This window comes from Bombina bombina, chromosome 1, assembly GCF_027579735.1.
Source record: "Bombina bombina isolate aBomBom1 chromosome 1, aBomBom1.pri, whole genome shotgun sequence".
Classification (NCBI taxonomy): domain Eukaryota; kingdom Metazoa; phylum Chordata; class Amphibia; order Anura; family Bombinatoridae; genus Bombina; species Bombina bombina.
In genome coordinates, this window is record NC_069499.1 from 1,554,918,060 (window position 1) to 1,554,929,462 (window position 11,403).

General features: G+C 43.6%; 1 protein-coding gene across 1 annotated transcript; it reads right to left on the reverse strand.

Moving 5' to 3' along the window:
- Positions 1 to 271: 271 nt before the first annotated feature.
- LOC128643974 (serotonin N-acetyltransferase-like) lies at positions 272 to 10,893 on the reverse strand. The gene is made up of 3 exons (XM_053696742.1): positions 10,708 to 10,893; positions 678 to 832; positions 272 to 577 (listed from the first exon to the last, which is right to left on the reverse strand). Exons 1-3 carry the CDS (start codon positions 10,850 to 10,852, stop codon positions 272 to 274), a joined length of 606 nt encoding a protein of 201 aa, XP_053552717.1. The 5' UTR covers positions 10,853 to 10,893.
- Between the last annotated feature and the right edge of the window lie 510 nt (positions 10,894 to 11,403).

An 11,403-nucleotide genomic window follows, 5' to 3' on the forward strand; every position in this document is an offset into this window, starting at 1 on the left:
AGAAGAAAATGACAGGAGTGAGCGGGAATGATCTTTATACAGAGAGAACCAATTCATTAAGGGCTTCTTTTATCGTTTTTTTCCAGAAGAGGTGAACAGTGCATTGGTTTGGTTCCCACAGTGATTGTTTAAGGATGTGCAATGCAAATGATTAACCCCTTCAGCAAGTTTACTAAAGATAACAATTAAGAAGCCCAGGTTATTTATTTAACCCCTTGGTTGCTAAATAATCTCTAGCAGAGAAGGGGTTCATAGAACTTGAGGTTTGATGCTAGCAACCGCTGTTCCTGCGCATGAAGGCGTGACCTCTAACAGGGTACTGCATCTCAATGAAGGCCATGGGTCCGATGGTGATGTCACAGGGGCCCACAGCCTTGAAGCCACACTTAGAGTAGAAAGGAACCAAGAAATCTTCACACATGAGAACGGCACGACGGGCATAGGGCAGGCATCGTAGATACTGGAGGTAACGCCAAAGCAAGATTGAGCCCTTGCCCTGCTGGCGAAAAGTGCGGTGAACAGCCAGGACATGGATGTGCACAGAGGAACCATGGGGCTTGTGGAGCGTGAGGGCGTCCTATAAGAGAAGAAGGGGACTGTGAGAAACCAACCTTCTAGGTCATCTATAGTAACATTGTGGGTGAGGGATGGTATCATCTCCACCATAATGCAGTTACCTGGCCAAGTCTGTCCTGATCCCACAGTGATCCAATGATGAATGCTACAAGCCGTCCCTCCTCAAACCAGCCAAGAGATAGCTCTGGACAGAGGGTCAGGAAGTGTCTGACTTCATCCAAATGGAGTGGACACTCACCGGACACAGAGATGAAAGCTGTAGGGGGAGAGAGATTGAGTAATTAGTTGTTACAATGAGCAATTTAATAAAAAAACTGGTTAAATATAGTGAATAACACTTTTTACAAGTTGTAGCAATTGAAGAGCGGAACATTGAACACAGAGAGACTTAAATAGTAACTTTAAGAGATGCGACGAGGGAGGTAAAAGCAAAAGGTTTACGTAGAAAGAGGTAGTAAGCAAGGCAATGAGAACAATATCTTAAAGGGACACTGAACCCAACATTTTTCTTTTGTGATTCAGATAGAGCAGGCAATTTTAAGCAACTTTCTAATTTAATCCTATTTTAATTTTTTCTTTGTTCTCTTGCTATCTTTATTTGAAAAAGAAGGCATTTAAGCTTTTTGTTTGGTTCAGTGCTCTGGACAGCACTTTTGTTGTTCGGTTGTTCGCCAAAAATGGGCCGGCATCTAAACTTAAATTCTTGCATTTCAAATAAAGATACCAAGAGAATTTTGTTTTGTTCTCTTGGTATGCTTTGTTGAAGAGTAAAGCTAGGTAGCTTAGTAGCATGCACTTGTTTTTAGCAGTTTATGGCAGCAGCGACAAACTATACCAAGAAAACTAGGCAGAATTGACAAGAGAAATAAACTGCATAGATGTTTAAAATTTAATTCTCTACTCAATCCAATTGTTTAATTTTTACTTTACCGTACCTGAAATGAAAGTCTTACTAAAAGCAGATCTATGTCACTGTAATGTGGTGCCTGTTCACTAAAGTGCTGATTGCAAGCTGTATTGCTGACATTTTCCTGCTAATGAGCCTTTGCCCTAATTCCATCTGATGTGTTTTGTTGTGTGACAGGGCCATTCTTTTGTATATATAAATTGTATAGGTCTGTAACAAGAGCTAAATTTGCAGCAACAAAAATAATAAATCATTTAAAATGGTAATTGTAGGTAAATGTGTAGGAATTTTGCTAATTTACTGCAGTCCACAGATAGACTCCTTGAAAACTCTCAAGTATGTTTACTTGGTCTCACTTGCTGTGACCAATCAGGATTCAGGAGCTCCTCACTGATCTAAGCAATCTCTACTGGGAATAGTGCATTAACTTAAAGGACCAGTATAGTCAAAATTTAAAATGACATGCCCTATTTCAATCATGAAAGTTTAACAACTTTCCAATTTACTTTTATCATCAATTTTGCTTTTTTCTTTTGGTATTCTTAGTTGAAAGCTAAACCTAGGAGGTTCATATGCTAATTTCTTAGACCTTGAAGGCCGCCTCTTATCTGAATGCATTTTGATTTTTTTTCACAACTAAAGGGTGCAGGGTGTGTTCTGGGACTCTGCATCGAACAATAAAGGTCTTTTATTGAATTTGGAGGCTGGAATCATTCTGTTTTGATGTACAAGTGGATTTGGCAAATCTGATATTCCATGCCCCTTGACAGAAGAAAAGTGTGCTGTTTTCCACATCTTTTGGAAGCTAGTTAGTTCATGTGTAACATTAGATTACATTGTTCTCACGCCCGTGGAGTTACCTAGAAGTCAGTACATGCAATATTAGCACTAGCGAACAAGCAATGATATGTGTTTAACCTCCTCAAAGGGGTTAAACCCAAAGTTAATGTACCGCCCAGGAGCCATAGAGCACTGCTTTTTTTTTATTAGTCTGTGGGTGATCTAGCCCAGTGTTTCCCAAACATGGCCCTCATTTACCCTCAACAGGCCTGGTTTTCATTATCGCTGAACTAGTGCACAGGTGAAATAATCAGCTTATGGGTGAGAGCCTGTTAGTAACTATGGTTACTGATCAGCTGATTACTTCACCTGTGCACTAGTTCAGCGATAATGAAAACCTGGCCTGTTGGGGGTACGTGAGAACCACGTTTGGGAAACATTGATCTAGCTTGTCAGAGGCCATATCTTTAAAAGTATATAAAAGTACAAAAAGAAAATGCTGTTGTGTTAGAACATTGTATTATTGCACTGTGCCTTTCAGGTATATGTGTTTAACTCCTGCAAAGGAGTAAATGCGCAAGTATATATATTTTATCCTGTTTTAGCATCATTGTTTATTAACAAACCTCCAGCATATTCTGCAGCACTGAGTAAAGGAGCTATAAATGCTGTGGGAACAAACCTCACGTCACTAGGAGAACTTACAATCAAGGTGTTTACTATTAAGCTCTGCTGGAGCTTTTCTTTTGGGTTTAACCCTTTAAGGACACAGCTTTCAGTTTGCTCAATTGTTTTATGACGGAAAAATTCCGTCATATGTCCTTAAGAGGTTAAAGTAAAATGAGATTATTTAACTCATTGATTGTAAATAGCAAAGTATGAAAATGTATTATTACTTTTCAACATAATCAAAATTCCTCATTCATTCATCACTGGTGGTGTTCAGATGCACTTCCTTATTGTTTTTGGTGCCCCTGTTTTATAACCTGCTCCACACAGGTACATGAAGCCCCTCATCTGAAAGTGTCTCATCCCCTGCACCACACAGGTACATGCAGCCCCTCATCTGAAAGTGTCTCATCCCCTGCACCACACAGGTACATGCAGCCCCTCATCTGAAAGTGTCTCATCCCCTGCACCACACAGGTACATGCAGCCCCTCATCTGAAAGTGTCTCATCCCCTGCACCACACAGGTACATGCAGCCCCTTATCTGAAAGTGTCTCATCCCCTGCACCACACAGGTACATGCAGCCCCTCATCTGAAAGTGTCTCATCCCCTGCACCACACAGGTACATGCAGCCCCTCATCTGAAAGTGTCTTATCCCCTGCACCACACAGGTACATGCAGCCCCTCATCTGAAAGTGTCTTATCCCCTGCACCGCACAGGTACATGCAGCCCCTCATCTGAAAGTGTCTCATCCCCTGCACCACATAGGTACATGCAGCCCCTCATCTGAAAGTGTCTCATCCCCTGCACCACACAGGTACATGCAGCCCCTCATCTGAAAGTGTCTCATCCCCTGCACCACACAGGTACATGCAGCCCCTCATCTGAAAGTGTCTCATCCCCTGCACCTCACAGGTACATGCAGCCCCTCATCTGAAAGTGTCTCATCCCCTGCACCACACAGGTACATGCAGCCCCTCATCTGAAAGTGTTTCATCCCCTGCACCACATAGGTACATGCAGCCCCTCATCTGAAAGTGTTTCATCCCCTGCACCACATAGGTACATGCAGCCCCTCATCTAAAAGTCTCACATTCCCTGCACCACATAGGTACATGCAGTCCTTCATCTGAAAGTGGCTCATCCCCTGCACCACACAGGTACATGCAGCCCCTCATCTGAAAGTGTCTCATCCCCTGCACCACATAGGTACATGCAGCCCCTCATCTGAAAGTGTCTTATCCCCTGCACCACACAGGTACATGCAGCCCCTCATCTGAAAGTGTCTTATCCCCTGCACCGCACAGGTACATGCAGCCCCTCATCTGAAAGTGTCTCATCCCCTGCACCACATAGGTAAATGCAGCCCCTCATCTGAAAGTGTCTCATCCCCTGCACCATACAGGTACATGCAGCCCCTCATGTGAAAGTGTCTCATCCCCTGCACCACACAGGTACATGCAGCCCCTCATCTGAAAGTGTCTCATCCCCTGCACCACTCAGGTACATGCAGCCCCTCATCTGAAAGTGTCTCATCCCCTGCACCACACAGGTACATGCAGCCCCTCATCTGAAAGTGTTTCATCCCCTGCACCACATAGGTACATGCAGCCCCTCATCTGAAAGTGTTTCATCCCCTGCACCACATAGGTACATGCAGCCCCTCATCTAAAAGTCTCACATCCCCTGCACCACATAGGTACATGCAGTCCTTCATCTGAAAGTGGCTCATCCCCTGCACCACACAGGTACATGCAGCCCCTCATCTGAAAGTGGCTCATCCCCTGCACCACATGGGTACATGCAGCCCCTCATCTGAAAGTCTCACATCCCCTGCACCACACAGGTACTTGCAGCCCCTCATCTGAAAGTGTCTTATCCCTGCACCACATAGGTACATGCAGCCCCTCATCTCAAAGTCTCATATCCCCTGCACCACACAGGTACATGCAGCCCCTCATCAGAAAGTCTTGCATCCCCTGCAGCACATAGGTACACGCAGCCCCTCATCTCAAAGTCTCATATCCCCTGCACCACACAGGTACATGCAGCCCCTCATCTGAAAGTGTATCATCCCCTGCACCACACAGGTACATGCAGCCCCTCATCTGAAAGTGTCTTATCCCCTGCACCACACAGGTACATGCAGCCCCTCATCTGAAAGTGTCTTATCCCCTGCACCGCACAGGTACATGCAGCCCCTCATCTGAAAGTGTCTCATCCCCTGCACCGCACAGGTACATGCAGCCCCTCATCTGAAAGTGTCTTATCCCCTGCACCGCACAGGTACATGCAGCCCCTCATCTGAAAGTGTCTCATCCCCTGCACCACACAGGTACATGCAGCCCCTCATCTGAAAGTGTCTCATCCCCTGCACCACACAGGTACATGCAGCCCCTCATCTGAAAGTGTCTCATCCCCTGCACCACACAGGTACATGCAGCCCCTCATCTGAAAGTGTTTCATCCCCTGCACCACATAGGTACATGCAGCCCCTCATCTGAAAGTGTTTCATCCCCTGCACCACATAGGTACATGCAGCCCCTCATCTAAAAGTCTCACATCCCCTGCACCCCATAGGTACATGCAGTCCTTCATCTGAAAGTGGCTCATCCCCTGCACCACACAGGTACATGCAGCCCCTCATCTGAAAGTGGCTCATCCCCTGCACCACATGGGTACATGCAGCCCCTCATCTGAAAGTCTCACATCCCCTGCACCACACAGGTACTTGCAGCCCCTCATCTGAAAGTGTCTTATCCCCTGCACCACATAGGTACATGCAGCCCCTCATCTCAAAGTCTCATATCCCCTTCACCACACAGGTACATGCAGCCCCTCATCAGAAAGTCTTGCATCCCCTGCAGCACATAGGTACACGCAGCCCCTCATCTCAAAGTCTCATATCCCCTGCACCACACAGGTACATGCAGCCCCTCATCTGAAAGTGTCTCATCCCCTGCACCACACAGGTACATGCAGCCCCTCATCTGAAAGTGTCTTATCCCCTGCACCACATAGGTACATGCAGCCCCTTATCTCAAAGTCTCATATCCCCTGCACCACACAGGTACATGCAGCCCCTCATCAGAAAGTCTTGCATCCCCTGCAGCACATAGGTACACGCAGCCCCTCATCTCAAAGTCTCATATCCCCTGCACCACACAGGTACATGCAGCCCCTCATCTGAAAGTGTCTCATCCCCTGCACCACACAGGTACATGCAGCCCCTCATCTGAAAGTGTCTCATCCCCTGCACCACACAGGTACATGCAGCCCCTCATCTGAAAGTGTCTCATCCCCTGCACCACACAGGTACATGCAGCCCCTCATCTGAAAGTGGCTCATCCCCTGCACCACACAGGTACATGCAGCCCCTCATCTGAAAGTCTTATATCCCCTGCACCACATAGGTACATGCAGCCCCTCATCTGAAAGTGTCTTATCCCCTGCACCACACAAGTGCATGCAGCCCCTCATCTGAAAGTGTCTCATCCCCTGCACCACACAGGTACATGCAGCCCCTCATCTGAAAGTGTCTCATCCTCTGCACCACACAGGTACATGCAGCCCCTCATCTGAAAGTGGCTCATCCCCTGCACCACACAGGTACATGCAGCCCCTCATCTGAAAGTGGCTCATCCCCTGCACCACACAGGTACATGCAGCCCCTCATCTGAAAGTGGCTCATCCCCTGCACCACACAGGTACATGCAGCCCCTCATCTGAAAGTCTTATATCCCCTGCACCACATAGGTACATGCAGCCCCTCATCTGAAAGTCTTACAGCCCCTGCACCACACAGGTACATGCAGCCCCTCATCTGAAAGTGTCTCATCCTCTGCACCACACAGGTACATGCAGCCCCTCATCTGAAAGTGTCTTATCCCCTGCACCACATAGGTACATGCAGCCCCTCATCTGAAAGTGTCTCATCCCCTACACACACAGGTACATGCAGCCCCTCATCTGAAAGTGTCTCATCCCCTGCACCACATGGGTACATGCAGCCCCTCATCTGAAAGTCTCACATCCCCTGCACCACACAGGTACATGCAGCCCCTCATCTGAAAGTGGCTCATCCCCTGCAACACATGGGTACATGCAGCCCCTCATCTGAAAGTGGCTCATCCCCTGCACCACATAGGTACATGCAGCCCCTCATCTGAAAGTGTCTCATCCCCTGTACCACATGGGTACATGCAGCCCCTCATCTGAAAGTCTTATATCCCCTGCACCACATAGGTACATGCAGCCCCTCATCTGAAAGTCTCACATCCCCTGCACCACACAGGTACATGCAGCCCCTCATCTGAAAGTGTCTCATCCCCTGCACCACACAGGTACATGTAGCCCCTCATCTGAAAGTGTCTCATCCCCTGCACCACATAGGTACATGCAGCCCCTCATCTGAAAGTGTCTCATCCCCTGCACCACATAGGTACATGCAGCCCCTCATCTGAAAGTGTCTCATCCCCTGCACCACATGGGTACATGCAGCCCCTCATCTGAAAGTGTCTCATCCCCTGCACCACATAGGTACATGCAGCCCCTCATCTGAAAGTGTCTCATCTCCTGCACCACACAGGTACATGCAGCCCCTCATCTGAAAGTGTCTCATCCCCTGCACCACATAGGTACATGCAGCCCCTCATCTGAAAGTGTCTCATCCCATGTACCACATGGGTACATGCAGCCCCTCATCTGAAAGTCTTATATCCCCTGCACCACACAGGTACATGCAGCCCCTCATCTGAAAGTGTCTCATCCCTATTTTGCTCCTTATCACCCTTTCACTTTAGAAATATATCTCATCACAGCTCATTTGAAAGAACCAACATTAAAAAAATGCCATAATAGCTGTTAAAGAGGGACAGTCTATTCCAGAATTGTTCTTGTTTAAGAAGATAGATAATCCCTTTATTACCCATTCCCCAGTTTTGTATAACCAACACAGTTATATTAATACACTTTTTACTTCTGTGGTTACCCTGTATCTAAGCCTCTGCAGACTGCTCCTTATCTCGGTTATATTAATATACTTTTTACCTCTGTGATTACCTTGTATCTAGCCCTCTGCAGACTGCCCCTTATCTCAGTTATATTAATATACTTTTTACCTCTGTGATTACCCTGTATTTAAGCCTCTGCAGACTGCCCCTTATCTCAGTTATATTAATACACTTTTTACTTTTGTGGTTACCCTGTATCTAAGCCTCTGCAGACTGCTCCTTATCTCAGTTATATTAATATACTTTTTACCTCTGTGATTACCTTGTATCTAACCCTCTGCAGACTGCTCCTTATCTCAGTTATATTAATATACTTTTTACCTCTGTGATTACCCTGTATTTAAGCCTCTGCAGACTGCCCCTTATCTCAGTTATATTAATATACTTTTTACCTCTGTGATTACCCTGTATCTAAGCCTCTGCAGACTGCTCCTTATCTCAGTTATATTAATACACTTTTTACCTCTGTGATTACCCTGTATCTAACCCTCTGCAGACTGCCCCTTATCTCAGTTATATTAATATACTTTTTACATCTGTGATTACCCTGTATCTAAGCCTCTGCAGAATGCTCCTTATCTCAGTTATATTAATACACTTTTTACCTCTGTGATTACCTTGTATCTAAGCTTCTACAGACTGCTCCTTATCTAAGTTATATTAATACACTTTTTACCTCTGTGATCTAAGCCTCTGCAGACTGCCCCCTTTTCTCAGTGCTTTTGACAGACAATCATAAAAGGTATATATGTACAGCTACCAATCAGCAGCTAGCTCAAGCTCCTGACCCTACCTAGGTATGCTTTTCAACAAAGGATACCAAAAGTAACAAAGCAAATTAGATAATAGAAGTAAATTGCAAAGTTATTAAAAGAAATTGCAAAAATCTGAATCATGAAATAATTTTGGGGGTTTCATGCTTCTTAAATGTTAAAAAAATATATATAAAAGAGCAACAATATGTTTTTTAAAAATAGTTTAAAAAAAAAAAAAGGTAAAGCTGTATACATTTGTATTTAGTTTAACAGAAAATTTATGTTTGTGTATAAATCATCCGTAGGGATTAGTTGCTTATTGGATGATTAGAACAACTCCCATGCATTTGTGGACTGTAACTCTCCTCTACATGATCGAAAATGAAAAATCTATCATCGTTCTGCCTGACATGAACCGCTCAGCAGATCATGTCCGACAGACATCGATGAATACCAACAGGGGCATTTAACACCAGTGGTGTTAAACACATAAATAAAGTCAGTTCCAGAGCAGCACTAAAATGGGAGCTAAGTGAACACATCAGGTGAGCCATTGACAAGGCACCTGTGTGTAGCCACCAATCAGCAGCTAGCTACAAGTAGTGCAATGCTGATCCTGAGCCTACCTAAGTATGCTTTTCATCTAAGGATACCAAGAGCAAACTAGATTCTAGACTCTTAAAGGGACATTCCAGTCAAAATTTAAATGCACATAGATTAATTAAATCTATGAATAGAAACATACTTGCAATATAAATGCATTGGCAAAAATGCTTCTAGTAAAGTTATCACTGTTTAGTGTTAGCATTTTTCTCTGCACGTGCATATGAAGCATAGCTAGATATTATCTGTGCACCAGCATTTTAAATACTGCAGCTGCTCAGAGCACCAGTGGGGCTTGCATCATGTCAGCAATTAACAAAATGAGTCATTACCAGATGATATAAGTACCTTAGGCTCTCTGACCAAGTGCTGTGTTTAAAATGCTGGTGCACGGTGCATACTTAAGTACTCTTTGGAACAGCTATAAGTTGAATTAGAAGCATTTTTGCTAATACATCTATATTTCAAAAATGCTTCTATTGAAAACTGAAAGGCACCCATGTGAATTACAATATTGGTTGGACAGTCCTTTTAAAACTGTGTAATCGATCTGGATCATGAAAGTTTAAAGTTGCCTTTTACGTCCCCCTATGTCTGTTTAAAAGGACATGAAACCCACATTTTTTCTTTTATGATTCAGAAAGAGAATGCAATTTTAAACAACTTTCCTGTTTACTTCTGTTATCTAATTTGCTTCATTCCCTTGATATCCTTTGTTGAAAAGCATATCTAAATAGGCTCAGAAGGTGCTGATTGGTGACTGCACATAGATGCTTTGTGTGATTGGCTTACCATGTGCATTGCTATTTCTTCAACAAAGGATAGCTGTATAATGAAGCAAATTATATAATAGAAGTAAATTGGAATGTTGTTTAAAATTGTATTCTCTACCTGAATCATGAAAGAAACCATGTGGGTTTTATGTCCCTTTAAATAACAAAACCATTTTGACGTAAAGGACTATTAAACACAGTAGACTCATATAATAAATAAATGCACAATACAAACACAACACAAAGGCACTTTGTTTGAATTTCAAATGAGCAGTAGATTTTTTTTTTTCTGTCAAATTTCAGTTAGGTCAATTTTCTTTCTCACTGCATCATGTGACAGCCATCAGCCAATTACAGAATGCATATACATATATTCTGCACATGCTCAGTAAGACCTAGTGTATGATAAAGTGTACATGTAAAATATTGTGCACATTCAGATAAAACAAGTGAATTGCAAAGTTGTTTAAAATTGTGTGCACTCTGAATAATGAAAGTTTAATTTTGACTTCTATACTTGGATGACAAAGAGGGTTGCAGCTCTTTGTCACATAATGCATTGCCACAAAGGGGTTAAAGGGAAGCAATATCAGGATTGATAAAGAAGGAATTGCTTATTTCTCTCTTACCTTCCCTCTCAATCTCAAAAACGCTGACTGCGTCCTCAGGTGAAAGACAGCGGAACTCACTGGCTGGCAGCGTGTGGCGTCTCTGCTGCCGCGGTGAGCGCGTGTATATCGGCTTCATGAAGGGGACTACATTCAACACCGACATGGCAGGCTTCAAATCTCTCTTTCGCTTCTGCCAACTCTGTGCAACCTGTCAGCAACAAACAGTATCCTTCTATCAGCAGCGGTCTTTATATAGCATAGATAAGTGACACATAACCGGAGGTGCGCCAATGGCATTATCCATTTATTGCACCTTATTAATATGCAAACTGTTTTACCATATAATTTAGATGCTGATATACACTCCTACATTATGCTGCTTTTATGGTATTCATTTCCATAACACCTGGGCTTATCATTTTGCATAATTCAGTCTAATTTTAAGGTAATTGTAAAGAAAAACACATTTCTGTATAAGGGTAAGGGGTCCCTTTTTTGAAGAGTATACTATCTAATAGAACGTTTATAAAACAAATCTTTGTATCTCTTCACACTATAGAGCGTAAATACATTTAAAAGTTACCAATACATTCTGCAACACTCACATTGTTATGATGGCATGTATATTGTGATAGATAGATAGATAGATAGATAAATAGATAGAGATACACATACTAACTATATATATATATATATATATATATAGTTAATATT

Bases quoted from the DNA above. Each gene is read 5' to 3' on its own strand.
- LOC128643974 (XM_053696742.1), bottom strand. From the start codon at position 10,852: ATGTCGGTGTTGAATGTAGTCCCCTTCATGAAGCCGATATACACGCGC. The intron at 833-10,707 runs GTAAGAGAGAAA...CTCCCCCTACAG, and splicing joins TTTTGAGATTGAGAGGGAAG to CTTTCATCTCTGTGTCCGGT. The intron at 578-677 runs GTAACTGCATTA...CTTCTCTTATAG, and splicing joins ATCAGGACAGACTTGGCCAG to GACGCCCTCACGCTCCACAA.